Here is a 26,947-nt window from a genome sequence, read left to right as displayed (position 1 = left end):
CCAGCAAGAGAGGACCCTCGTCCAGCTTTCCCCCACCTCCCCTTCCTTTTGCCCCAACAGTTTCAATTACCCTGAAAAGGCTGGGTCCCTGCGGACGCGTGCTGAGTAAAGGAACCCCCAGCAGCGTCAGGGACTGTGGAGTCAGCCTCTAACCACTCGATGCCAGTGAAATCAGGAGAGGAACCTTTCCAATATTCCATGGGATCTGGTCCTCGAGCTCAGTCGAGGCTGTAGCCAGCACAGAAGAGCAAAGAGGGGGCCGTGGTTCAACCAAGAAGAGTGGTCTCAGAGCCCAGCATCCGGGCAGTGGCCTGGCCTGCAGGGGGCGCTGGGGGAGCTGGGCACTGGCGCTGGAGCGCAAGCCGTGCCTTTGCAGGGAGAGCCAGCTGTCACACACAGGCAGGACTAACAATGGCAGTGTCTGCGATATACAAAGGCAGGCAACAAATGCACCTCATCGGCTCCCAACTCATTTGCGTTTGCTGCATTCTCTGCGTTCCTGAGGCTTTTTGTGTTTTTGTCTCTTTGTGGTAGAAACCTATAGAGCCGTGTGCTACTGCACACCTCGTCCGCGTGCCTCGTTCAGCGACGTGGCATCGGTAGTGCGCACTGTCCCTGGGGGAGTATTTACACCGCGGAAATTGGCAGCTGCTATACATCAGGCCTTTGTTTTCTGGGGAGCTGGTTGGCAGACATTTGCCAGCTCCCCGCGAGGATAAGATGTGCAGAAAATAGGAGAGGATAGTGTTTCAGAAACTTCAACTCTGAAGATCCGAACAAGGGAGGCTGGTACATGGGATGTGAGGTTGACAGGAGGATCCTGAACGAGGAAAGATTTGAGTATGTTTCCTGCTGCTGCCACTGGGCGCAAGGTGCTGGGGGAGGATTAACCAGTACAGTGAGGAGCCCAGGAAAGAAGCCAGGAGACGGGCCTGGGGCGAGGGGACAGGCCTGCAGTGGCCCCTGGCGGGAGGAGGAAAGCGGGGACAAGAAGCAGTGACGCTCTGGTGTCCGGAACAGGGCCTGAGGGACTCCTCTCTGTTGGCTTCTGTTTTCCCAGGAAGGAGCAGATGAGGCTTCTCTGAGGCCTTGGCACTTAGTAGGTGCTCAATAAGTAACTGTTCAGTGGATGAGTGAAAGAATGCCCACCAAGAGCACGGGCGCGGGGACTGCACAGGGCGGGGGTAAGGAAATCATGGCAGAGGAGAGCGGCAGAGCTGGTGAGGGTCACCGGGGGCCGCAGCCCGGGCCAGTGGAGGCGGTGAGCTCGCTGCTTCCCGGTGGCCTCGCCGAGGGGCGCGGGGCGGCGTGCGACCTGGTGGTGACGCCTTTCCCTGCCCACAGGTGTCCTGGCCTCCGTGTGCGGCGGCCTCGTGATGCTTCTGCCCGAGACCAAGGGCATCGCCTTGCCGGAGACGGTGGACGACGTCGAGAAGCTGGGCAGGTATCGTATGGCCTTCAGCGCCTCCTCAGTCCCAGCGGCGTTCAGGCCACCAGGGGAAGGAGGTACTGAGACAACTGAGTACCCGGGGGAAATAACATAATCCCTGCCTCACAGCCTAAGCAGAAGTGAGAAGTAGTTGTCAAAGGTAAATGTAAAAAACAACAACAAACAACCCAAGCTTTGGGAGAATATTTATTCATTTTAAAAGGTGGCTATGAAGAGGGAGATATTTCCAAGGAAAGTGTTAAAATTCAGAAGCAATCTAAAGGAGAGGGAGTGATGATTTGACAAAGTAGAAATAACATAACTGTGCAACAGTAGACAAATGGCTATAAAAATAATATCTTCACAGTATGGGTTACTAGACAGAGATTAAAAGGATTAAGGTAGATCTACATGCAATGGCTTGGGGAGATTTTCAAGACTGACTACAAAATGACAAGTCACCAAACAATGTGTTAGAGTGTTTATTAAAGATAAAACCAATAGAAATTTCTATCTGTAGTGTGGTGGGAAGATAGATGATAGAGATGATAGATAGATAGATAGATAGATAGATAGATAGATAGATCATTGATAGGTAGATAGGTGATAGATGATCGATAGGTAGATAATAGATAGATAATAGACAGATAGATGATTGATGATAAAGACAGGTGGACAGATAGAAGTAGGGGTACTAGAAATATCAGGGGAAACACCAGAAATATCGGTATATGGTTATCTAACCATTATGCTGAACATCTAAAACTAATACGAAATAACATTGAATGTAAAGTGTGGTTGACAAATAAAAATTTTAAAAAATAAATAAGGGAATGAGAGAGAACAATTTAGCTTTGGAGAAGTACGTCTAAATGGTGTACAGGAAGAGTAATTATCCACCCCATCTGTCAATGTGAAATATATTTGTGTTATACTAACAAAAATTCACATTACCAGCGGTTCTCAACCTGTGGGTCGCGACCCCTTTGGGGGTCGAACGACCCTTTCACAGGGGTCGCCTAAATACATCCTGCATATCAGATATTTACATTACAATTCATAACAGTAGCAAAATTACAGTTATGAAGTAGCAACGAAAATAATTTTATGGTTGGGGGTCACCACAACATGAGGAACTATATTAAAGGGTCGCGGCCTTAGGAAGGTTGAGAACCACTGCATTACACAAATTTAACTTTCTCCATTTGAAATCTTTCAGAATAAAAAGGAAGGGAGGTTATGACTATGACAGGGTGTAGGAAAATAATATTATATACCCCATGGAGATAGAGATGGGCTGGGAAGAGGGATGCAGGAGGGAAGACGTTCCTCTTATACTCTATAGACTTCCCTATTATTGGATTAAAAAAATAAATTACAACACGTTGTCTTGTATTACTTGTGTAATTTTTAAAGGTAACTTAGCTATTTTTAAAAATAAAAATCACTCTTCTTCTAAAGAATGACCTGGAAATTAAGGGTTTGGGTCTCTTAATTTTAAACAAATGTATCAAAAATATTTAACAAAACACTGAAATGATAGTCACCTCATGGCAGTTTTTTTCACTTGTACATTGGGAAGAGAGTAGGTGCCCATTTTTAGGTGCCAATGCGATCATTTTATTTAAAACCCAACGATTAGGGCAAAACCACCACTCCCCCGAGGTAGACACCCGCTGCTACGTGTCTCGTGAGAACTTCACTAGACCCGGGAAATGTATGCGGTGATTTCCTTGTCCTGTTTCTTCTTCTTTTTTAAAAAAAATATATTTTTATTGATTTCAGAGAGGAAGGGAGAAGGAAAGAGAGAGAAACGTCAATGATGAGAGAGAATCATTGGTCACCTGCCTCCTGCTCACCTCCTACTGGAGATCAAGCCCGCAACCTGGGCTGTGCCCCGACCAGGAATCTAACTGTGACCTCCTGGTTCATAGGCCGACGCTTAACCACTGAGCTCCACCGGCCGGGCTTTCGTCCTGTTTCTGGATGCCGTTTTGAAAACTCAGGTTGCCCGAGCTGCCCAGAGCCTCAGAAAGGCTTCCCGCACGGCGGCCCCAGCCCTGTCCACGGGGCTGACTATCGACGGGACTGCCCGGTCAGAGGGCTGTCGCGCTTGTCCCCTGAAGTAGCCCAAACAGAGGCTTACGCTTGTCTGGAGTGACGGGCACTGGCTTATTCCTCACCCACCGCTCTGCTGGCATGTCACCTGGGATGATGCCACAGGGTGGAGTTTGGGGGCGGGGGCAGAGTCCCCTCAAGCCCGGCCACGTCGTAAACGAAAATTAGGAAGAGAAACTTAAAAGGCGTGAAAACCGTGGGAAGCCCTCCGGAGCGTCGCGCACGCATGGGAAGGTCTTGCTTCAACAGGAAGCAGAAACAGTTCTACTAATTCAGTCATCACGGACATTTCTTGGTTCCCACCGGGGTACGGGGCCAGGTCAGGGTTGTGGGTGCCGAGTCCTGTCGCCCAGTCACAGCAGTGCTAGCAGATCGGGGGGAAGGAGAATATTCAGGAAGCTTCCATGAAGCAGGGGACATGGTGGGGATGGAGCTAGGACCGTCTTACAGTGAGAAGCTCAGACGTGAGGGGTAGCTCTCGTGAGCTGATATGCCTGAAGGGCTGCTGGGCTGGGGTACCCAGGAGAGCACCCCAGCCGGATCCCAGGGTCAGAGGCAGCAGTTAGTGCTGGCGGCATGGGCTGCATGTGGGGGCTCCTGGACCCCCCACCCAGTCTGGGTGCGGTTCCTCCCCCATGACCCCTCGGTGCCAATGATCCGAGGGCACAGCATTCTTCTGGTTGATTCTGCTCCAGTTCTTCCTGTGCCTATAGTGTTTGGATGCTCGTTTTCCCTGCACCCCATCCCATGCCCTCTGCTCCCCGAAGTTCCACCTCTCCCAGTGGCTTCACTCTAATGACTAACTTGGTAGGCGATTTCCTGACCTCAAGACTCGCCCATCAGGGGTCAGATTCTCAAACTCCTCAGGGTAAAGTGGAGGATGCAGGCATTTGGGGTCAGGACTCGCCTCCCAGTTAGTCCTTACCTCAGCGTGAAGCCAGCGGGAGAAGCGGGGTTCTGGGGAGCACAGGGCATCAGGGTGGGGTGCCGGGAAAATGAGCCTCCAAGCACTAGAGGAACAGGAAGAAGTGGAGCAACAGGAATTCAACTCACACATTGTTTCTATGTTTGTAAGTTTTCATAACAAAAATTTTGATAAATTATTAATTACTAGAGGCCCGGTGCATGGAAATTCATGCACTGGAGGGGGGTCCCCCAGCCTGGCCTGCCCCCTCGCACAGTCTGAGAGCCCTCGAGGTGGGAGGCGATGCCCCATCACACCTCTGCTGCTGCCACTGCCGGCAGCACAAGCCTCGGCCAGCCCTGGTTACCTGAGCCTCAGGCCGGCCCTGGGCGGCTGGGGGGCTGAGGGGACTGGGGGTCTCTGGAGGCAGGCACACGGAGTAGCCAGGCCTCCCTGGGGGTGGGCCCAGCCTTGCCGCGTGCCTGCCGCCTCAGCGGGGCTGAGTGGACTGGGCACCACCATCTTTGAGGGCGGGGCAGTCAATTAGCATGTTCCCTCCTTATTGGCTCTGGGTGCCGCCATCTTTGAGGGCGGGGCAGTCAGTTAGCATATTCCCTCCTTATTGGCTGTGGGTGCCCCCATCTTTGCGATGGCGTGAGGGTCAATTAGCATATTCCCCTTTATTAGATAGGATGCCTTGTCTCTCCCCTTGAAAAAAATGGCATCAAAGTGTGACTTGCAGTTTCATAAGGAAGGCACTGTCACTGCGTCCCACAGCTGTTTACTCTGGAAAACAGCCGCTTTGCACGACTTACTGAAACCTGATGGCGTTTCCCTCAAACAGGAGGGAAGCCTCAGGCCATTCATGCTGCTCTTTTGCTCACATATCAGCTCCTTCCCAAACCACACATCACTCGTGGACATACATGAGGATGCACGTGCCGTTTGAGGGTCTGGAGGCGGGTGGGACGGGGCCTGCAGAGGGGCCGCCGTTGCTCTGAGAGGGGTGTTCAGGAGAAGCCGTGTGTGTGTGTGTGTGTGTGTGTGAAACCAGCCAGGATGCTGAGTGAGTCCCAGCAGGCTTCCTGCTGCTGGCCGTTCAGCCTTTGGTAAGGCCTCTCTCTTCTCTCCTTTGTTTGTCAGCCCGCCCTCCTACAAGTGCGGCAGGAAGCAGAAGGCCCCGGTTCCCGGTGCTCCCCTGTGAGGCGCCTGCCGGGACCACGGAGCGGCGCAGGCCGAGGCTGGTGCGACGAGCCCTGCAGACACCGGTGCCCGTGTCAGCCCGTGTCAGCCCGTGTCAGCCCGTGTCAGCCCGTGTCAGCCCGTTGCGCCGGGCCGCCCAGCTGCTTTTAACTCTTTACAAAGACATGCGCACGACCCCGAGCATCGTTCCGTGATGCTGGAGGAGGTTTGTCCTGAGGCTGGACACGTCTCCGACCCGTGGGTGACAGGGACAAGAAGCCCTGCCAGTGCTCACAGCGGCTCCATCGGGCACGGGGTGAGCAACCAGGGGCCTGGGGAACGTGGACAGAACTCGGGTCATCAGGAACCGAGGCTCAGGAACGTGTGTCCTGAGGATTCCTGGGAGGATGACGATCCGGGGAGTCTGCAATGAAGACACGGGACATCGGACGGAGCCCGCGCTTTCTCTCCTCGCCTGGATCTGCGAGCCCCGCTGGGGTTGCTCGGGCCTCGCCCCACAGATCAGCACGGATCTGTGAGGCCTGGGGGCCCGGCTATTTCCTATGACATCTGGCTGGTCCTGCGATGACCCGACACTAGAGCCCTGTGTCCGTTACTGAACAAGACCCGAGGGTTAGGGTGCCCTGGGTCGTAAGGTTGGAACCACAAGGGCTATTCATCTTATATCTGTGAGTTCAGGTCTGCGGCGGCGCCCACGGTCAGGAGTGAGACACGTGGACAGTTCTCGTTCCGTCTGGACATGTTGCACTCGTTTTGGGAAGTAGCTCACATTTTAACGGAAAGGACTGGTCAGTGATCTACATGCTCAGAAGAATTTGCAAGGACGGATGAGCACGTTAGAGCGACTGACAGGGATTGGATCTTTCTCTTTTGTTACCGCGACTTTTCAAACGAGTTGAATACAAACCTGCCAGCGTTTCCTGACCTGCTTAACATGCTCATCTGGTGCGTTTTCCGAGCTAGCGTCTGCCTTTCTGCAGGACTTTTTGACGAGTTCTCTGTGTGGGCAGGCGCGTGGCACCAGAGGGAAGAGAAGACAGCACCTCTGTGCACCGGGCAGAGTGCGGGTGTGTGCGGGTGTGCTGACCGCACCAGAAGCTCCCTGAGCCCGAGAGCCCCTCAGAGCGGCTGGAATGTCCGTCTCCCGGGACACCAGTGCACTCACCCCTTCGCCTGCCTTCTCGCATTTCCCTGCTGCGGGGTGCCTGTGGCTCACAGGCACCGGCACTTTTGAATTGTACTTTGAGTTGATACTTTGGTTCTGATAACAATAAAATATTTTAAATTGTCAAGAAAAATCAATGTTTGCCTTTCACTTCCTTTTGTTTTGTTTTCTTTCATTTATTTATTTATTTTGGTCCTCACCTGAGGATATGCTTATTGATTTTAGAGGGAGGAAAAGGGGGAGAGACAGAGATCAACGTGAGAGAGAACATGGATTGGTTGCCTTCTGCACATGCCCTGATCAGGAATTGAACCTGAAACCTAGGAATGTGCCCTGACTGGGAATCGAACCCACAACCTTTCCATGTATGGGATGATGCTCCAGCCAACGGAGCCACACGGGCCAGGGCTGCCCCTTCTCTTCCCTTTGAGCTGAGGCCCCTGAAGCTATTCCCCTGTGACCGCGTGTGCACCCCCCGGGGAGCCAGGCAGTGATGGAAATCAGGGAGCCGCCTCCATACATGCTTGTTCCTGGTACTGGCCTGGGCACCTCCCTAACGCACAGGTGACCCAGGACATGCAGACTCCTCGCTGGTCTGTGTCTCCTTCGCTGCCCGTTAACTTCACGGCACACACCTCCACCCACGGCGCCCAGAGCTGGGTCCCCGGTCGGGCTCTTGTAGCAGAGTTCACCGCCAAGGACAGAGTTCGAAAACGGGCATCTCAGGGCCAGAAAGAAAGACGTGGAAGACGCGCACCAAGTTGTCTTTCGCCGACAAGGTAAAATCGGGTGACTTAGGAGGACTTCTCTAGGATCCCACAGGTTCCCGTCCTACATGGAACTCTTCCTTACGGGAGGGAGCGAGATCACTTGTCTGTTAGTGTCACGCTATTTAAAATTGGTGGGATGGACCTAGCCGGTTTGGCTCAGTGGATAGAGCGTCGGCCTGCGGACTGAAGGGTCCCAGGTTCAATTCCGGCCAAGGGCACATGCCTGGGTTGCAGGCTCGATCCCCAGTAGGGGTCATGCAGGAGGCAGCCAATCAGTGATTCTCATCATTGATGTTTCTCTCTGTCTATCCCTCTCCCTTCCTCTCTAAAATCAATACAAATATTTTAAAAAATAAAATAAAATAAAATTGGTGGGATGAACAAAGAACGTGAAGACAGTGAAAACCCAAAAAACCAAATCCAAGTAAGTACCGAGTTTATTTTCAGCAAATGCCACCGTGAGGTTGTTAGAGTCCAGCTTCTCCGCAGCGACGCTGAAGCGAGCCGAGGTGGCGGTGGGGCGCTGAGCGCGGCGTCTCCGTGTGATCACCGTCAGCGCCTTCCCGGCCGCCGGGTCTCCTACCACGTCCCGGCGCCTGCATCCGCCACACGCCCCCGCCTCCCAGCCCACTAATTGTTTCTCATGGTCTCCTCGATCCACTTGACAAACCTTGAGACGCGGACATAGACGCCAGGCTTGTTGGGGCGAGCACAGCCGAGACCCCAAGAAGTCACTCCTTGTAAAATGTACTTGTCCTTCTCGAAGCAGACCAGCGGCCCGCCGCTGTCGCCCTGCACAGAGGGAGCGAGGAGCCCGGTGAGGACCCACCGGCAGCCTTGTATTTGGGGGGCCACCCTCCTTTTCCCAAGTGGGAGTTTTCTTGGTATCTCAACACCCCTTGGCAGCCAGAGAGGCAGGTCCTAACCTGCTGTGTGGGCATCGCTGTGCCTGGCAGAGTCTGTTCAACAGACCCCACCGAGTGCAGTCTGCTGGGGAGCAGATGGCTGTCCTCCTCCCTCCTCCTCCCTCCTGCCTCGGGGTTCTCTTGTGCAGAGTCACCCCAGGAGCCGCCGAGGAGAAGCCGGGGCCGCTGTCCCTCTCCCGGTCTCCTGCCTTGACGGCCACCTCGAGTCCCACCCATGGGATCCCGGAAGGTGTGTGAGCTGGGGCAGTGCCGGTCCCTCACTCCCTACACCCGGCTGGAGCTCAGGTCCCCACGGTCAGTCACCCTCGGTCAGTGGTTCTCAACCTTCCTAATGCCGCGACCCTTTAATACAGTTCCTCATGCTGTGGTGACTCCCAACCATAAAATTATTTTCGTTGCTACTTCATAACTGTAATGTTGCTGCTGTTATGAATTGTCATGTAAATATCTGATATGCAGGATGTATTTTCATTGTTACAAATTGAACATAATTAAAGCACAGTGATTCATCACAAAAACAATATGTAATTATATATGTGTTTTCCGATGGTCTTAGACGACCCCTGTGAAAGGGTCATTTGACCCCCAAAGGGGTCGCGACCCACAGGTTGAGAACCACTGTCCTAGGTGCTCTGACTCAACATGGGGCCAGGCCTGCAGGGCTGCTGGGCGACCTTCAGACCCCACACGCGGCCTGTCGGGGGCAGGTCCTCCCCAGCGTTGCAGCTTTGGGGCCACAGGGTCTAAGGGGCCAAGACAGGCCACCGAGGGAGTGACCACCTCTGTCCTCTTACCTGGCAGCTGTCGGCACCCCCGGCCAAGAGCCCGGCGCAGAGCTCCGTGGACTTGACCCTGCCGTTCAGGTACTCGTAGCGGTTGCACACCTTGTTCTCGATCACGGGCAGCTGCGCCTCCTTGAGGAGGCCGGCGCCGAAGGTGCCTGTTCAGATGGAAGACCGGTTACTGCGTCCCGCACACAAGGAAAGTTCTAGAACCACCGGGCGGCGATGGTAGGTACGAGTCAGCTCCTGACCCCCTGGCTCCTTTGTCTGTTTGACTCTTGGGCGTGTGAACATGATGTAAGCGTTCCCGGTCCCAGGGCCTGGATTGCGTGCTCCGGCTTCTGGGTTTTGTGTGTGTGTGTGTGTGGGGGGGCTGCCTTGTCGTTTTTGGTTTCTTTTCTCTCTCCCTTTTTCACGATAAAGAAATGATTTTGTATTTTGTAGAGAGAGATTGAGAAACACATCACAGCTGCTGCTATTTTTGTCTATTCCCCTTCGGGCTTTTTCATATGCTTCTTTTACTACTGATATCGCAGTTTTATACCTCATTTTTCCCCCGCATTATATAATACGGACTTGGTTACAGTGTTGCAATCTTCATAATTGTTATTTTAATGGGAAGTGACTGCTTAATGGATATGGAGTTCCTCTTCGGGGTGAGGAAAGTTTTCTGGAAATGGTGGTGCCAGTTGCACAATATTGTAAATGTGCTAAATGCCAGTGAATCGCGCGGGATATGTTAAGATAGTAGATTTTGTTACATGTGTTTTACCACAGCATTTCCAAAGAGAAGAGTAGCTGTCATTCACCGAGAATTAACCTTTCCAGGCCCAAGCTCGGGCTGTGATGGATGCCCTTGAACCTTCCCATAGTCCTCCGGGAGGGGCACGCTGGTCAGTCCCGTTGTGCCGTGAAGGGAACTGAGGTTTAGCGAGAATGGGTTTTGCCCCAGATTTCCCGGTGAGGAGCTAGTGAAGCCGGAATTTGAACCTGGTTTTGTGACGTTGTTGCCGAAATTCCCGACTACCATGCTCGCTGGGCAATGTTCCTTCCATGTTCTGCATGTTTGTTCATACGGTTTATTAATATTCCTTAATATTTTTAAGTCCAAGTTCCCAGGAATGTTGTAGACATATTTATGGCTTCCAAAATATCGCCAAATTATTTTTCACTAGAAAAAGGTCACTCCCCCACACCCTCGTGGGCATTTAACATTTTAAAAAGACTTGGTGATATAATAGGTGGAAATGATCCTAGTTCATTTCCTAATGCACATTTCTTTTACAATGAGGGAGAGTAAACGTTCTCCCATATGCTTGTTGTACTCACTGTATTCTTTTCTGGTGAAAAACTGCCTTTTTTTTTTTTTTTTTACTTTGGAAAATTGAAATAGAGCCCTGGCGACCGCGCCAGAGAAAAAGTGTTTTTTTTCCAAACGGACACGCCCAGGTACGCCTCACAAATCACCCAGATTTCCGATGTTGCAAGCCCAGTTTTCACTAGTTTTGCAAAAATCTTTGCTTTGCGAGCACGGAGCGGCCAAGAGATGAGGTGCTCTCGTCTCCAAAGACCTTGAGTAACTGGGAAAATTGTCTCGGGGTCAGCAAGCACAGGCTGGTCTGGGGTGGACAGCAGAGAGGAGGAAAGCCCTGTGGAGGGGCCGGAGAGGAAGGCCTGGCCCGCAGCGCTGGGCAGCACTGTTGGAGTCGAGGTGTGGAACCAGGTCACTCGAGTGTCCTGCTCCTGCACCTGCTTTCTGAGCGGGACAGACCTGCGGGTGCTGGTGCCACACCCACTGTGTTAGTGGGGGGGATGTGGTCTGTGCGGACGCGCTGCCATCCGGTGGCCACGGTGGGAATTGCATCTCTGGGGCTGGAAGTGACTTTGGGACCAGATGCCCTGCTGGGGCTGGGCGAGGGGAAGCAGGATCCCTGAGGGCCTCTGGGATTGCTGATGAGGGCTGGCAGGAACGGCCCCTCGGCCTGAACACGGGTCTACCTTGCTTTGGAGCAGCGAAGCCACATTTCCTTGCTTTGGAGCAGGGAACATCTGGGGGCTGCCGGGAGAGGGGAGAATTCTGACCCCACACCAAGAGGCGAGGCAACACAGATTGATCAGAAGTCACTGTTGACATGTAGGAAAATGGTCAACACCCTGGCTCAAGTTTTGTGACTCCTCCTGGTGCAGCGAGTCTATGAGAGTCACTTCCCAGCAGACATGTGAGTGAGGCCCGAGAGACGGGCACCCAGGGCAGGAGGGTGTGCAGAAGAGTGTGTGGGACAGGAACAGCGAATGGGCCTGCGGGTCAGGCAGGCCGGTTCCATCAGGGCTCAGCTACACACAGGCTCCTTGATGGTTATTGTGATGGTGGTGATTATGATGATGAAGGTGGTGATGGGGAGGGTTGGAGCTTGATGATGGTAATGAAGGTGGTGGTGGTGATGGTCATGGTGGTGGTGATGGTGATGATTATGGTGATGATGGGGAGGGTTGGAGCTTGATGATAATGGTGATGATGGTGATATTGGTGATGGTTATGGTGATGATGGTTATGGTGATGATGGGGAGGGTTGGAGCTTGATGATAATGGTGGTGATGGTGATATTGATGATGGTGATGGTGGTGGTGATGATGGTCATGGTGGTGGTGGTGATGTTGGTGGGTGATGATGGGGGGTGATGATAGTGATGGTGATGATTGTTGTGGTGGTGATGATGGTGATTATGGTGGTGATTATGGTGATGATTATGGTGATGATGGTGATGGTATAAATGGTTGTGGTGGTGATGGTGGTGATGATGGGGAGGGAAGGTTGGAGCTTGATAATGATAATGGTGGTGATGATGTTGATGGGGGTGATGATGGTGATGATTTTGGTGATGATGGGGAGGATTGGAGCTTGATGATAATGGTGATGATGAGGATGATGATAGTGATGTTGATGATGGTTGCGGTGGTGATGGTGGTGATTATGGGGGTGATGATGTGATGATGGTGATGATGGGGTGGGTTGGAGCGTGGTGATGGTGATGTTGGGGGGTGATGATGGTCATGGTGGTGATGGTGATGGTGGTTATCTAAGCATAGGATCTGCTGGAACACCATCTCCAAATCACTGGGAATTCCATATGCATCATCTTAATGCTCACAGTGACTCTATAAGGTGGTACAGATGAGGAAACCGAGGCTCAGAGAGATTAAATAACTTCCTGATACCGCGTGGAGGTAGATGGGACAGAACTCACATCTGGATCTATACGATCTTGAGTCCATGTTTTCATCAGCCAGCAGGTTTGCGGCTCACTAAGAAGTCCCTCTTTTGGATGAATGCAGTTTGCATTGGATTTTCGCCACTTGCTAGAGAGTCACATGGGAACACTGCACTCCCCGTCATTAACGTGACTCAGCTGCTCGGTGCCTTATCGGCTCCTCTCATCGCTTCCCCCACACTCGCCCTGAAGCCCATTTCCAGCCGAGGAAACAAGTCCAAAAAGAGTCTGTGGCTTTTCTGAGTCCCGGCAGCTGACCAGTGGGAATCGGGGTCTTGCCTTGGGTCTGTCTGCCTCCTCAACCACCCACAACCCCTGCGCCTTCTCAGCCTCAGATCCTTCCTTTGCAAAATCAGAACGGACATGCCGAACGCACAGGGATTTGTGACCTTTAAATTTTTTAAAACCAAAGACTGAACCAGTGTGGCACACCTGTGACGCTTCCTTTGCAAGTTTCCCTTTACTCCTCAATGTCCGCCGCCTCTGAAAGCAGACGGGGGGCCATGGGACACCCCGGAGGCAGGTCTCAGACAGCAGGGAAAGTGCAGAAATAGGAAGGCAAGTTTGAAAGGATTTGGACCAGGCGTTTTCAACCTGTTTTAAAGCCACAAAACCTTTCTTCGAGCAAGAGCTCATGCAAAAGGCTAACGTGGACAGCACTGCTTGGCAACTCATCTCGCAGATGAGGGTGAGACGCCAAGTGGACCAGAGGTAAGGGGACTGTCCAGCTTGCCAGCGAGGGCAGAGCCAGGACAATTTCCAGGACTCCTGACTCACCACCGCTTCTGAGAAAGCGAGGCAGAGACCTCGGATGCTCTCACATGTTCCTAGGCCTGAGTCAGGAGTGTCATTATTACCGGGGTGCACTGCAGAGTGAGGACAGAGTCCCCTAGGCCAGGCCAGGACCTGCACAAACGTTTCCTTTCTCACCCTCACCCCGTAAGCCAATAGCAAGTCCCTGCTAAAACAGGAGCCTTTCTTACTTTCCCCAAGCTGTATGTCTGTCCCACCCCCATTGTCTCCCCACACATACACCAGACATGTCGGGTATCTGGGGAGACTAATCCTATCTAATAAAGAGGGAATATGCAAATTGACCATCACACCATCACAAAGATGGTGGTGCCCAGTCCCCTCAGCCCTGCTGGAGTCCCCCAGTCCTTTCAGCCCTGCCAGGGGGTTGTGGGGTGGCAAGCGCTCAGTGTGGCTGGATCCGCCCTCAGGCCCCAGACACCCAGGGCCAGCCCAAGGTGCAGACAAACCTCAGATATCAGCTGCCCAGCTGACGTCCGAGGCACAGGCAAGCCTCGGATGCCACCTGCCCCGCCCAGGGCCACCCAAAGCACAGGTAACCAGGTCCAACCGAGGCTTGCGCTGCTGGCAGTGGCAGCAGCAGTGGTGTGATGGGGGCTTCACCTTCCCCTGATCACCGGGTCACCTCCCGCCCCTGAGGGCTCCTGGACTGTGAGAAGGGACTGGCCGGGCTGAGGGACCCCCCCTGCCTCCAGTGCATGAATTTTCCTGCATCGGCCTCTAGTTGAACTATGATTTTAGTTGTTTTGCACCTGCTAGGGAACTCAGGGTGGCTAACTTCACATGAGAAATACCCTCACACCCTGCAGTCATAGGCTTGTATCAAGGCTCTGCTTACCTGGGACGCAGTATCAACGTTGAATTTATGGGCTAAGACAGAGACTCAGAGAAACTCTCCCGCTCCCTGGCTGAGAATGGAGACGTGGGCAGGGCCCAGACTAAGTCAGGAGGCGGTGGACCTCACCAACTGATAGGAGTTTGTGCAAATGCTCCTTTTCTCACAGAGGCTGTAGGCCAAAAGGAGTTCATTACGCGAGTCACGGAATTGACCTCACCTTGGGTTTCTCCCCAGCCAGTGATGTAACAGACCGTCCGGTCAGCGACCACGTAGTCGGCTGATGGCAGGCACGCTGGGATCACCTTGTCGGTGATGATGGCAGGGCTGAAAGGAAGCACAGACGTGACATTTGACTGCCCTGCCTGAGACTCCTGCTGCTCACCGGTGGTCACCCACAACCAGACGCTACCTGCCCGAAGCCCCAGACCCTCCGAGCTGGCATCTCCTCGATGCCCTGGCACAGGCCAGCCTGGAGAACAGCTTCCACCCTCACCTTTGCCTATAGGAGCTTATGGGCGGAAGAAACAGAACGTTTTGTTACAAAGGCACCCCTTACGGACAAGAATCCATAGTGACACTTCATTGGTGAGTTTCCAGCGGTGGGAGTGGGGGTGACATGCCCATTCTGTGCACTGCACCCTGGACCAAGGACCTGCTTCTATATCCACTTCACAGGCTCCCAGCAGCAGGTGCACGTCCCACTGAGGTGCTAACACACGGTGTCCATTAGAGCAAATGCATCACGTGACCGTGAGCGAGTCGCCCACCTTTTGGGTTCTCTGTTTCCTCTATGAGTCTCCACACCATGATGGTGGGAAAACAATAACTAGGCACCAAATGAAGGAGGACCGGAAACACTCGCATAAGCAAAAGGGCATTGTTTCCCAAGAGCCTTCACAGGTCGTAGGGTTCCAGGGCATCTTCACCACCAGAACCCCCACGTCCAGGCTGGATTCCCTTCTGTTCACGAGGAAAACAGAAGGGAGATGAGAGACGCCCGAATCCAATTAAGAATCACCATGGCCGCCAACTTGGAAGCAGACACTCCCTCTTGGGGTCACCAGCATAGACCCAGCCTCTCACATGGGGTGACCCCGCAGATGTCACTCTAGAGGTTCCCTTCTATGCCTTAGACCAGCGGTTCTCAACCTGTGGGTCGTGACCCCTTTGGCGGTGGAACGACCCTTTCACAGGGGTCGCCTAAGACCATCCTGCATATCAGATATTTACATTGCGATTCATCACAGTAGCAACATGACAGTGATGAAGTAGCAACGAAAATAATTTTATGGTTGGGTCACAACATGAGGAACTGTATTTAAAGGGCCAGAAGGTTGAGAACCACTGCCTTAGACACTTGGAGTGGAGGGCATGGAGTGGATGAGTCTGAAGCTCAAACATTCCAATCTGCAGAGAACACTCCCAGAACCCCAAATTCGAGCCGGGAGTCCTCTGGGTGCCCTCGAAGGACTATGGGAAAGGAGGAGATGAGTTCCTGTTCAGGCTAAGCCAGCAGCCCTTTCTTCCCTCTCTGGAGCGTCCACACGCCCCCGAGGGTCAGGCCTCAGGGCACTGCCCCGAATACCCAGAGGTGTTCCTGCACAGACCAGCGGGCGCCGGCCTCATGTGCCCTGGCCTGTCCTCACTGTCGGTGGATCCCCCTGTCCCGGGAGCCTGTCCCACGCTGACGTGTGAGGGCCTTGGTGACTGTCCCCATCATGTCTGTTCTCAAAAGCGCCGTCTGCCGCCTCAGCTGCCTCCCTGGGACCTGCTCCCAAGTCCTGCTCACGCAGCGGCATAGGCAGCCGCCAGTGCCCAGGCCTGATGCCCTGCACCGTTTCCGCAGGAAAAGCGAAACCAGCGCTCGGAAGGAGGCCTTGCGTCTGTGCGGGGTGTGAGAGGTCCTGTCCGGGTTCTTCATGTTCTGGGATATCAGTCTCCTCTGAGTCCCCCACACACATCGCCATGCCGAGAGGAGGCGGCCAGCCAGACACTGGAGGAATTCTCTGGATGTCTGTTGGCTGACCGCGACCCTCCAGTGAGAGTTTAGGGATCACCTGCACCTCGTGTTTCAACTCTTTTTCACGCGAGGAAACTGAGTCCTGGTGCCTTTGCCAAGACCACAGCCAGGACGGAGCAGAATGGGGTCGAGCCCAGGTCTCACTTGAAGGTCAATGTTCTTCCCCGAAGGCCTGTGCCTTTCGTGGCCCTGCAGCCCCCCCGTGCACCCCCTCTCTCCTCCCCGCCTGTTCCGCCAGGAACCCGGGCAGGAGCGGCACTGCCCACGCCTCCCGGACACGCGCGTGGGGCGGGCACCTGCTCAGCTTCAGCAGTGCTATGTCGGCCCGCGTGGGCTCCAGCACCAGCTTGGCCACGTCCCTCTCCTGCACGTCCTCCTCCAGGACGTTCTCGCGGTGCGCTCCCAGGATGACCTTGTACGACGAAGGCCGTGAGGACCTGGAAAAGGCGGTGCCGTGAGCAGCGAAGGGTGGGCAGCCTCTTCACCGGGCGCCCTTCTGAGCCAGACACTCGGCTCCCCAGTTTCCTCTGAGCATCAGCCTGTGGGGGTTCCATTCCAGTCAAGGGCACATACCTCAGTTACAGGCTCGATCCCCAGCCCTGGTCGGAGTGCGTGCGGGAGGCAACCAATGTGTCTTTCTCACATCAATGTTTCTCTCGCTCTGTGTCTCTCCCCCTCCCTTCCACTCTCTCTAAAAATCAATGCAAAACATCCACAGGTGAGGATTAACAAAAGAAATAATCTATAATAATAAAATCGTAATATGCTAATTAGACTGGACAGCCGAACAACCTTCCGGACAACCTTCTGGACGAAGCCAGAGCTGCAAGGGCCGAGCCCCTGAGCCCCTTGCATGGATTTCGTGCATTGGGCCTCTAGTAACAAATAAAAGGAAAGAAAGGCCCCGGCTGGCTTGGCTCGACCTGTGGATAGAGCGTCGACCTGTGGACTCAAGGGTCTCAGGTTTGATTCCAGTCAAGGGCACATTCCCTGGTTGCAGGCTCAATCACCAGTAGGGGGCATACAGGAGGCAGCCAATCAATGATTCTCTCTCATCATTGCTGTTTCTATCTCTCTCTTCCTCTCCCTTCCTCTCTGAAATCAATTTAAAAAAAAAATTTTTTTTTTTTAAAAAAGAAAGGTCACCATTGACCGAGCCTCGCTGTTAAGGAATGTTCTCGGCGATGCTTCTGGTAGATGGGACCAACACTAGAGTCGGCACAAGGGCAGGCCCCGTGTCAGTGGTCACTCGGGCACCTGTGCCCGTGCCACGCACGGCTCTCTCCTGCCTACCCCCCAGCTGGTCCTTCTCCTTCGTTTCCCCCTGGAAACCCTCCCGCCCTCTCCCATCCGATGGCCCTGACAACTCTGCCTCAGGCTCTCCACACCCACTCCCCGGTGCCCAGTGGCACGGCCATCGGAGGAGGGCGGGAGGGGACAGGGAAGGGCACAGGCGGGAAGTCTGCCAGCCGTCCCCGCGCCTACCTCTCCAGGCAGTGGGCGGCGGTCAGCACCCACTCCGGGGACAGCAGCGTGCCTCCGCAGAAGTGCGTTCGGAACCTGGGGGGCAGCGAGAGTGTAGGTCAGACCTCATGCTCTGTCTACGGGAAGCCGAAGGCAGCGCCCAGTTACTTCTGTTAGTGCGATGTTCCCAAAGGAAAGGCCACCGGCCCGTCACCAGGACGGTAGGGGCTGAGTTCCAGAAGGTTCCATCCACAGCAGGCAGCACTCTGTACGGTGGCCGGGGAGAGGCTCGGGGACAGCTGTCCCCAGACGAGCAAACCCACGGGGCTCCAACATGAGGCCCGAGCCCTTGGCTCTGACTGGGCAGCCCTGGACTGGAACAGAAGGGACCCGGCAAAACCACCCCTTTCATTTCTTTCCTTTCCTTTTGGCAAGATCCATGCGAGACCTGGCGAGTCCTTCTCAGGCGCCCAAGGTGACCCTGAGCAGCCTGGTTCCGGGACTTGCTGATTTTACCCGAGAGAATTCCCTCTCGAGGGGGAGGTGGCTCCTAATCGTTTACGTCCCAGGACTTTTGGGCACGTGGTAGCTCGTGGAAAGAGCGGGAAGGAAGGGAGCACAGTGGGGGGGGGGGGGGGGGGCGCTGACGTCAGGAGGAGACCGCGCGGTGTGGGAAGACTGACGGGAAGCGTGACGGGCGGAGGCTGTGCGGAGCGCGGTTACTAAGCGATGAGGCCAAGGACAGAAACGCCGCGCAACACCGTGAACCATGGACTCGCGTGGGGCGGCGGCACCGGGCGAGCCCCGGGCGGAAGGCTCGCGGGGGAGGCCGCCCGCACCTGGGCGCAGGTGCCCGGGCGCAGAAAGGAGACGGGAAGCAGCCGTGTCACCTGTGCGCTTTCCACAGTCACCGGGCGGCCTGAGCCCACTGACGGCAGAGGCCACTGGCATGATGACCCAGACTGCCCAGGGTTCTGTGGGGGCAGAGCTGGTCACTGCTCGCCTGTGGGGAGCGGGAGCCGCCCCACGCGAAAGGAGGTGTGTGCGCGGCCGGGTGAGCCCCTCGGAATGAAGTCACTGAAATCTGTGTCTGTGATGGACCCCAGGGAACTGGGTCGTGGTGCCCCGCCAGCTGTCACATGCCTCTAGTTAGCTTTTGCTCTTCATCTTACAAGGGATCTTCAAGACTTTCCCGGCAATACTGGCTCTTGGGAATTGTGGCCTCTACACACCTTAATGGTAGCTGCCCGGATCAAGGAAAAGACCCCAGTTCTGGCTATTTTCAAAGCAGAGACCCTAGAAAAAGCAAATCCTTTACACCCTAGCTTCCCTTCCTCCTGAGGAGAATGCAGAGGCCGGCGCTGAGCCTGAGCTCGGGCTGAGTGCGGATGCAGACGGGTTTGCGGGCTCACACAGAAGGGTGGACGCATCGTTCCTAGAAGTGCCGTTACCTTGTTCGAAGGCTGACCTGCCACGGCCAGGAGTGTGCGTTGGCCACGCACCCACCTACGACCCTTCCGGGGCACTTCTTCGGCTCCACCTTGGGCTTCCCACAGTCAAAGGACGAGGACGCTGCGGCACAGGAAAGAGAGTCGCATCTGAAGTGAGAGGTGACCGTGCTGTCACACAGCTCACGGTGAGTGAGTGGCGCGTGAGGCGTCAAAGCACGGAGTGTTTGACACCTCAAAGCCCAGACTATTAGCAAGAGGCCTGGACGCGTGGACCAGACCGACAGCTGTCAGAGGGGAGGGGCTTGGGGACTGGATGGAAGAAGGTGAAGGGATAAATCAACAAGTATATACATTACACGTAGGCACAGACAGCAGGGTGGTGATGGCCAGGGAAGGGGGTGCAATGTGCAGACGATATTTTGAGTTGTTCACTGGAAACCTGTATGGTTTTGTGAACCAATGTCACCCCAATAAACTCAATATAAAAAAAAAAGAAAAGAGAAAAGTAAAGAAAGCTTTTAAACAATTTCAAAAGTGAAATAAACAAGCAAACAAAAAAAACACACCCCATAAGCATGTTTTGGAATATCTTTCTCTAAGTTTGAAAAGTAGTAGAAGGCAACACAGAACCTTCTCCATTCAAGAAGATGGAAGCACTTTCTATTATCGGGGGGAGCGATGCAGTAAATTGGTGTAGTTAGGCATGAGGATGACGGCTTCTCCTAGACCCGTGGTCGGCAAACCACGGCTTACAAGCCACATGTAGCTCTTTGGCTCCTTGAGTGTGGCTCTTCCACAAAATAACCACGTGCGGGTGTGCACGTACAGTGTGATTGAAACTTCGTGGCCCATGCACAGAAGTCGGTATTTTGTGGTAGAGCCACACTCAAGGGGCCAAAGAGCCGCATGTGGCTTGCGAGCCGTGGTTTGCCGACCACTGGCCTAGACGACCTTGACCGACACACCTTGTTAATCTGACCTATAACTTTAGCCACATATCACTGTCACCACCACCACCTCCACCGAACCATGGACAGCTCTCTGAAAACCACAGTGCCATCCCTGCTGAAAGGCAATAGGGTATATTTTTAAGCTCTACATTTATTAAATGAACACCAAATCTTTCCATAATGATCTTGTTCAGTACATTATTCAAATCAATCAAAATTTGTAAAAACACATATCCATATATTTTTCAGTAAACTAACCTAAAAGCACACTTTCTAATAAATAAAGCAAACGTGTGCATATATGAAGACTTCTGTAATCCTAGTAAGAAAACATAATGTTGTGTGCAACCATTAACTCAAGAGAAATAGCTGTTATAAAAAAAATGAATGTGGTGAATTGTGTATAAATTTGACATCAGGGCTCTATATAAAACTTGGTAATAGGGTATTTTTAAATGGGAGTCTCTGTGTGCACATATGTACATACTAGAGGCCTGGTGTGCCGGGAGCCGGTCCATCCTTGCTGTTTCAAGGGACCTGGCATATATGGCATACGGTTCTTAATATGTTTGCTCACCTTCTTGGCGCTGTGTTTTAACCAAGGTCACCGCTCCAAGAAAGGTTGAATCCCCAGGTAGGGATTTTCCCCTGAAGTTAGGGAGGGAATAAAACCCCTCAACTAAGTGCCAGGCGGGTAATTAATCCCTTTAACTACGAACAATCATGCTTAAACTACATAATCTTTTCTCCCTGGAATGGAGATAAGAAACGCCCTAACCTTTGTAATAGAGATTGATAGGATTGAATCAACTGGTATAAATACAGTTGTAACAAGACAGAAAGACTCAGAACTCAGGAGACAGAATTCAGAAGACAGAACCTACACGGAGCCTAGAGACAGAAGAACTTCGCTGGCGAGAGCATGCCAGAGGATCCTGGACGGGGACTGGCCTCGGAGCCTAGAGACAGAGCCTAGCGGGAGAACATGGCAAGGGATCCTGGACTGAACCTGACTACAGAGATTGGCAGGAGAACCTGACTGGAACCTGGACACTGAACCTGACTGGAGAGCCTGGACAGAACCTGGCTGGAGAACCTAGCGAGGGAACATGGCTACAGAACCTCGCTGGAGATCCGAAGCAGAACCTCTCTGGAGATCCAGACCAGAACTTGCCTGGAGATCCAGACCAAACCTGGCTGGAGAAGTCCCTGTGTCATTCCTTCTTCGCCGACTCTGTCCACACCTTTGGGGACCTCTGGACCCGCTGGGGTTGGACCCCGGCATATGGCGCCCGAACAGGGACCCCTAGGTAAGCGCCCCGCACTCGGGACAGATAGGACTCCACCGTAGGAAGAGGGTGGATAGTCTTTGCCCCACAATCGGGACGGATCAGACTCCACCATAGGAAGAGGGTGGATAGTCTTCGCCGACTCCGTCCACACCTTTGGGAACCCCTGGAACAGGATTCCCTTAGGTAAGCCCCCCCATTGAGAACCTCCACACTCGGGACGGATCGGACTCCACCGTAGGAAGAGGGTGGATAGTCTTCGCCGACTCCGTCCACACCTTTGGGAACCCCTGGAACAGGATTCCCTTAGGTAAGCCCCCCCCATTGAGAACCCCCACGCTCGGGACGGATAGGACTCCACCAGGGTGCTACAGACCCCCCTATAGAGGATAAATAGGGTAAGAAGGTGGATAGTACAGAACTTAGATTGAGAAGATGTGCCATACTGAGTCCAAAGAAAGAAGACTCTGTATTGATCTTTAGATTAAGAAGATGTGCCATACTGAGTCCAAAGAAAGAAGACTCTGTATTGAACTTTAGATTAAGAAGATGTGCCATACTGAGTCCAAAGAAAAAAAGACTCTGTATTGATCTTTAGATTAAGAAGATGTGCCATACTGAGTCTAAAGAAAAAAGACTCTGTATTGATCTTTTAACATATATGCTTGCTAACAGAGGAATTAAGGTTACTCCCAGTCAGACAGAACGTTTTATACAAGAAGTATGTCCATGCTTTTCTGAGGAAGGAAAGGTAAATGTAATGGCATGGGAGAAGGTAGGCCCAAGGAGCCTTATCCTTAACCCCACTGCAGCCTTTCCACCCCGGGAAAGCGCAGGATTGGCAAGCTCTCCCTGGGATGATAGATCAGGACTCAGGTAATAGCGGAAAGCGCCAATCCTACTCTTAAAATGGATACAAGAGAGCGTTTCAGGTTTTTCTTTTTAATGCTTGCTTTTAAAAAAATAAAAAAGGGGGAATTTGCCGGGAGCCGGTCCATCCTTGCTGTTTCAAGGGACCTGGCATATATGGCATACGGTTCTTAATATGTTTGCTCACCTTCTTGGCGCTGTGTTTTAACCAAGGTCACCGCTCCAAGAAAGGTTGAATCCCCAGGTAGGGATTTTCCCCTGAAGTTAGGGAGGGAATAAAACCCCTCAACTAAGTGCCAGGCGGGTAATTAATCCCTTTAACTACGAACAATCATGCTTAAACTACATAATCTTTTCTCCCTGGAATGGAGATAAGAAACGCCCTAACCTTTGTAATAGAGATTGATAGGATTGAATCAACTGGTATAAATACAGTTGTAACAAGACAGAAAGACTCAGAACTCAGGAGACAGAATTCAGAAGACAGAACCTACACGGAGCCTAGAGACAGAAGAACTTCGCTGGCGAGAGCATGCCAGAGGATCCTGGACGGGGACTGGCCTCGGAGCCTAGAGACAGAGCCTAGCGGGAGAACATGGCAAGGGATCCTGGACTGAACCTGACTACAGAGATTGGCAGGAGAACCTGACTGGAACCTGGACACTGAACCTGACTGGAGAGCCTGGACAGAACCTGGCTGGAGAACCTAGCGAGGGAACATGGCTACAGAACCTCGCTGGAGATCCGAAGCAGAACCTCTCTGGAGATCCAGACCAGAACTTGCCTGGAGATCCGGGCTAGAGATTCTGGCTAGGCTGCTGATCAACTGAACGCTGTCCCCATGTCATTCCTTCTTCGCCTACTCCGTCCATGCCTTTGGGGACCCCTGGACCCGCTGGGATTGGACCCCGGCACTGGTGCACAAATTTGTGCACATTGAAAGGAAATTAATTAGAAGAAATATTTTAGAGGCCGGGGCAGGACCACGGAAGGTTGGCTCAAGGGCGTGTCTGGCCTGTCTTGCCCAGTCCCCATTGGAGCCAATAGGAGCCAGCCAACCAGGGAGGGACCGTGGGAGGTTGACCGGCCGGGGAGGGACCATGGGAGGGCTCCAGGGCGTGTCCGGCCCATCTCACCCAGTCCCAATCAGCCGGACCCCAGCAGCAAGCTCACCTACCAGTCGGACCGTCTGCGTGGTGGTCAGTGCCTGTCATAGCGACTGGTCGAGTGGTTGACCAAACGGTCAACGGATCAGTCGGAGACTTAGCATATTAGGCTTTTATATAGAGAGATGTGTGTATGTGATTGTAAGTAGCAAGGATAATCTGCCCTAACCTGAACTATTACCTCTCCCAGCCAGGCTCCAGACCACCCTCCTGGCAGCCTCCCAGACTCACCAAGGGCCCAGAGATAACACATCACTGCCTGCACTGCTTCCCTCCCACCTGCTCCCCTCCGCTGGGCACAGGGTCCCGGAGAAAAGGTCAGTGTCCATCCTTGGTGGCACCTGCTCATGCCCAGGACAGTTCAGGATCAACAAATGCTCTCCTGTTGCCTGGCGCCCTTCAGACCCTCAGCAACGTAAGCGTAAGTCATTGTTCATAACGACACTGCAGGGGGTTTCTTTCCATCCCAATCAGAGACTCTACCCTCTCTCGAACCTGGAGCCTGAATTTTCCAAATAACTTTCCCTTTGTTGCAGCCTGTGCTGCGCATCCACATAGAAAAATCTTTTAAAACAGGAAACACGCAACATTATGACATGCTACTCTGGTGCTGTTAGCAGTTCTCAACCTGTGGGTCGTGAACAATGAAAATACATCCTGCATATCAGATATTTACATGACGATGCATAACAGTAGCAACATTACAGTTATGAAGTAGCAACGAAAATAATTTTATGGCTGGGTCACAACATGAGGAACTGTATTAAAGGGTCGCGGCCTCAGGAAGGTTGAGAACCACTGGTTAGTTCCTGCCGCTGAGCCTCGGACAGAGCAGGCCTCACAGATGCACTGAGAAAGGGTAGCTACAGAGAGCACCGCTCTCCGGTTCTCCATTCAGAACAGAATCGAAAGTTTCTCTTTATTTTTACTTATTTCTTATCTGAACTGAACGTGGTGGTGGAATTGAAATGCATTATTAAAATCATTCAACCAACAAATACATAATTTAAAGTAAGTGAATATAAGTAAATAACTTACGTTTGAGGTGGGCATCTTCAATGATGAAGAGAGAGGGCTCAGGGAGGAGGCTGGGGGGGGGGGGGCGGGGGTGGGGGGGAGGGCAGCCCAGCGGAAAGCCCAGCTCGCAAGCCCTTCTCTCTCAGACCCGCAGGAAGGAGGCGAGGCTGCATGTGTCTGAGAAGTCGGTTCCTTTCAGAAATGAAGCCAGCTTACCGCACTGCGGGACGTCGCAGTAGTCGAACAGCTTCTTGGGGTCCGTCGTGTAGCACCAGGGCCCGTTGACGTCGCCGTCGGGGTTCCGGCAGTACTGGAAGAGAGGCGCTGCTCAGGGATGGGGGACGGCGTGCACGGGGCGGGAGAGGGGGGCCCGGGCACGGGCAGTCACGCTGCCCTCAGAAGAGGGAAGGTAAGCGCTCCTTTGTGGGGGGCGGGGGGTGTAACTTTAGGATGCTTCTGGCTCATTCCAGCCCATTGGTCATGTCTCCTTGTCCCAAAGGAGCTCCAGCCTTGAGGCCACGCCCCAGAGGGAGGGTGGAGCCTCTCAGGGGACTTAACGTGGAGACTGTAAAAGGGAACCCCTGTGGGTGGAGGCGGTAGAGGTGCCCAGTAGGACCACGGGGCATGATCGACTCATCCTGCGCCTGGGTCACCACGGAGCCTGCTTGCTGGTGGCTCAGACATGCAGATGCCCTGGGCTGGGCACCATCCGTGGGTCAAGCCACGAGAGGCTGTGTCCCCTGGTCCTTCCTATGCATGCTCTGAAGTAAGCCGGAGTGTGAGCGGCCCGGCCGGCGCAGCTCAGTGGTTGGGCATTGATTTATGAACCAGGAGGTCGTGGTTCAATTCCCAGTTGGGGCACATGTCCAGGTCGTGGGCGCCATCCCCAGTGCAGGGCGTGCGGGAGGCAGCTGACCTATGATTCTCTCTCACCATTGATGTTTCTCTCTTTCTTCTTCCTTCCTCTCTGAAATCAATTAAATATATATATATATATATATATATATATATATATATATATATATATATATATATATGTCTTTTTAAAAAAAATTTTAAAGAAAGAAAAGGAAGTGTGAGAGACTGGGAAATCCTACTATGGGGAATCCCAATGGCCCACCCAAATGTTTTTCCTAGAAAAGTCTGACCATAAGGTCACGAATCACATTGATCACCAGGAACTAGACTCTAGAGCAGGGGTGGGCAAACTTTTTGACTCGAGGGCCACAATGGGTTCTTAAACTGGACCAGAGGGCCGGAGCAAAAGCATGGATGGAGTGTTTGTGTGAACTAATATAAATTCAAAGTAAACATCATTACATAAAAGGGTACGGTCTTTTTTTTTTTTTTTTAGTTTTATTCATTTCAAATGGGCCGGATCCGGCCCACGGGCCGTAGTTTGCCCACGGCTGCTCTAGATCCTCAACCTGTGGGTCACGAACAATGAAAATAAATTCTGCATATCAGATATTTACATTACGATTCATAACAGTAGCAACATTACAGTTATGAAGTAGCAACAAAAATAATTTTATGGTTGGGGGTCACCACGACATGATGAGCTGTATTAAAGGGTCACGGCATGAGGAAGGTTGAGAACCGCTGGTAGAGGGTAGACACTGGAAACTAGAAACAGCGCGGAGGGAAGAGCACCGGGAGTGAGGCCTGCGGCAGGGTGGCCGGGCTGCCTCCTGTGCTGACGGTACCGGTGCTGCTCCTGCTGCAGGCTCGGCCCCGAAACCCCGCATGGTCCCCCCCCCACACACACACACACACCGAAGATCAGCCCAGGCTGCGTCACCGCAGCAGAACCGATTCTGTTTGCTAAGGTCGGTCAGCAAAAGGCGGAGAGCGGCTTACGTTTTTCTCCAGCCCGGCCCGTGGGTTCGACTCCGGCGTGAAGATGCCGTGTCTGTGGGGCTCCTGGGCGGCCCAGGCCTGGCAGGCGGTGCCAGCCACAGTGGTGGCCTTCTTGCCCCGGTACCCCTTCCCGTTGCCCAGCATGCAGTCTGCGGGGAGAGAGGGCGCAGGTCAGGCTCCGCGGACCCGGGGAGGAGGCATGAGCGCGGCGGCGGCAGGTTCTCCAATGTCGGGCCCTGTGGGTGCACCGTGCAGAGCCCAGGAGGCTGGGGTGGCGGGAGCTGTCTAAAACATTACCCGTCTAACATGTTACCTGTCTAACACGTTGCCTGTCTAACACGTTACCAGTCTAACATGTTACCCATCTAACATGTTGTGGTCTAACACATTACCCATCTAACACATTACCCATCTAACACGTTACCCATCTAACATGTTACCCATCTAACACGTTACCCATCTAACACATTACCTGTCTAACATGTTACCGGTCTAACACGTTACCCATCTAACACATTACCCAACTAACACGTTACCCATCTAACACGTTACCCAACTAACACGTTACCCATCTCACATGTTACCCAACTAACACGTTACCGGTCTAACATGTTACCCGTCTAACATGTTACCCAACTAACAC

General features: G+C 53.1%; 2 protein-coding genes across 3 annotated transcripts in view; one reads left to right on the top strand and one right to left on the bottom strand.

Annotated features, from left to right (window-relative positions):
• SLC22A3 (solute carrier family 22 member 3) overlaps positions 1–6,958 on the top strand; it is a 63,568-nt gene extending 56,610 nt beyond the window's left edge. Inside the window, exons 10-11 of the mRNA XM_059699894.1 lie at positions 1,345–1,444; positions 5,595–6,958. Coding sequence (XP_059555877.1) covers positions 1,345–1,444; positions 5,595–5,655 — 161 coding nt within the window. The 3' untranslated portion in view covers positions 5,656–6,958. The remainder of the gene's footprint in view (positions 1–1,344; positions 1,445–5,594) is intronic.
• Positions 6,959–8,008: 1,050 nt separating this feature from the next.
• The window catches only part of PLG (plasminogen), a 410,665-nt gene continuing 391,726 nt past the window's right edge, over positions 8,009–26,947 (bottom strand). The window contains exons 13-20 of one of the 2 annotated variants that reach the window (XM_059699892.1): positions 26,305–26,453; positions 24,661–24,754; positions 19,153–19,273; positions 17,723–17,797; positions 16,534–16,674; positions 14,435–14,541; positions 9,310–9,455; positions 8,009–8,381 (exon numbers count right to left, since the gene is read on the bottom strand). In XM_059699892.1, coding sequence (XP_059555875.1) covers positions 8,220–8,381; positions 9,310–9,455; positions 14,435–14,541; positions 16,534–16,674; positions 17,723–17,797; positions 19,153–19,273; positions 24,661–24,754; positions 26,305–26,453 — 995 coding nt within the window. In that variant the 3' untranslated portion in view covers positions 8,009–8,219. The remainder of the gene's footprint in view (positions 8,382–9,309; positions 9,456–14,434; positions 14,542–16,533; positions 16,675–17,722; positions 17,798–19,152; positions 19,274–24,660; positions 24,755–26,304; positions 26,454–26,947) is intronic. The other variant, XM_059699893.1, reaches the window with a different exon arrangement.

This window comes from Myotis daubentonii, chromosome 6, assembly GCF_963259705.1.
Source record: "Myotis daubentonii chromosome 6, mMyoDau2.1, whole genome shotgun sequence".
In the NCBI taxonomy this organism is placed as follows: Eukaryota; Metazoa; Chordata; class Mammalia; order Chiroptera; family Vespertilionidae; genus Myotis; species Myotis daubentonii.
Note: the sequence above shows the minus strand (reverse complement) of the source record. Positions and strands in the feature narration are given on the sequence as shown.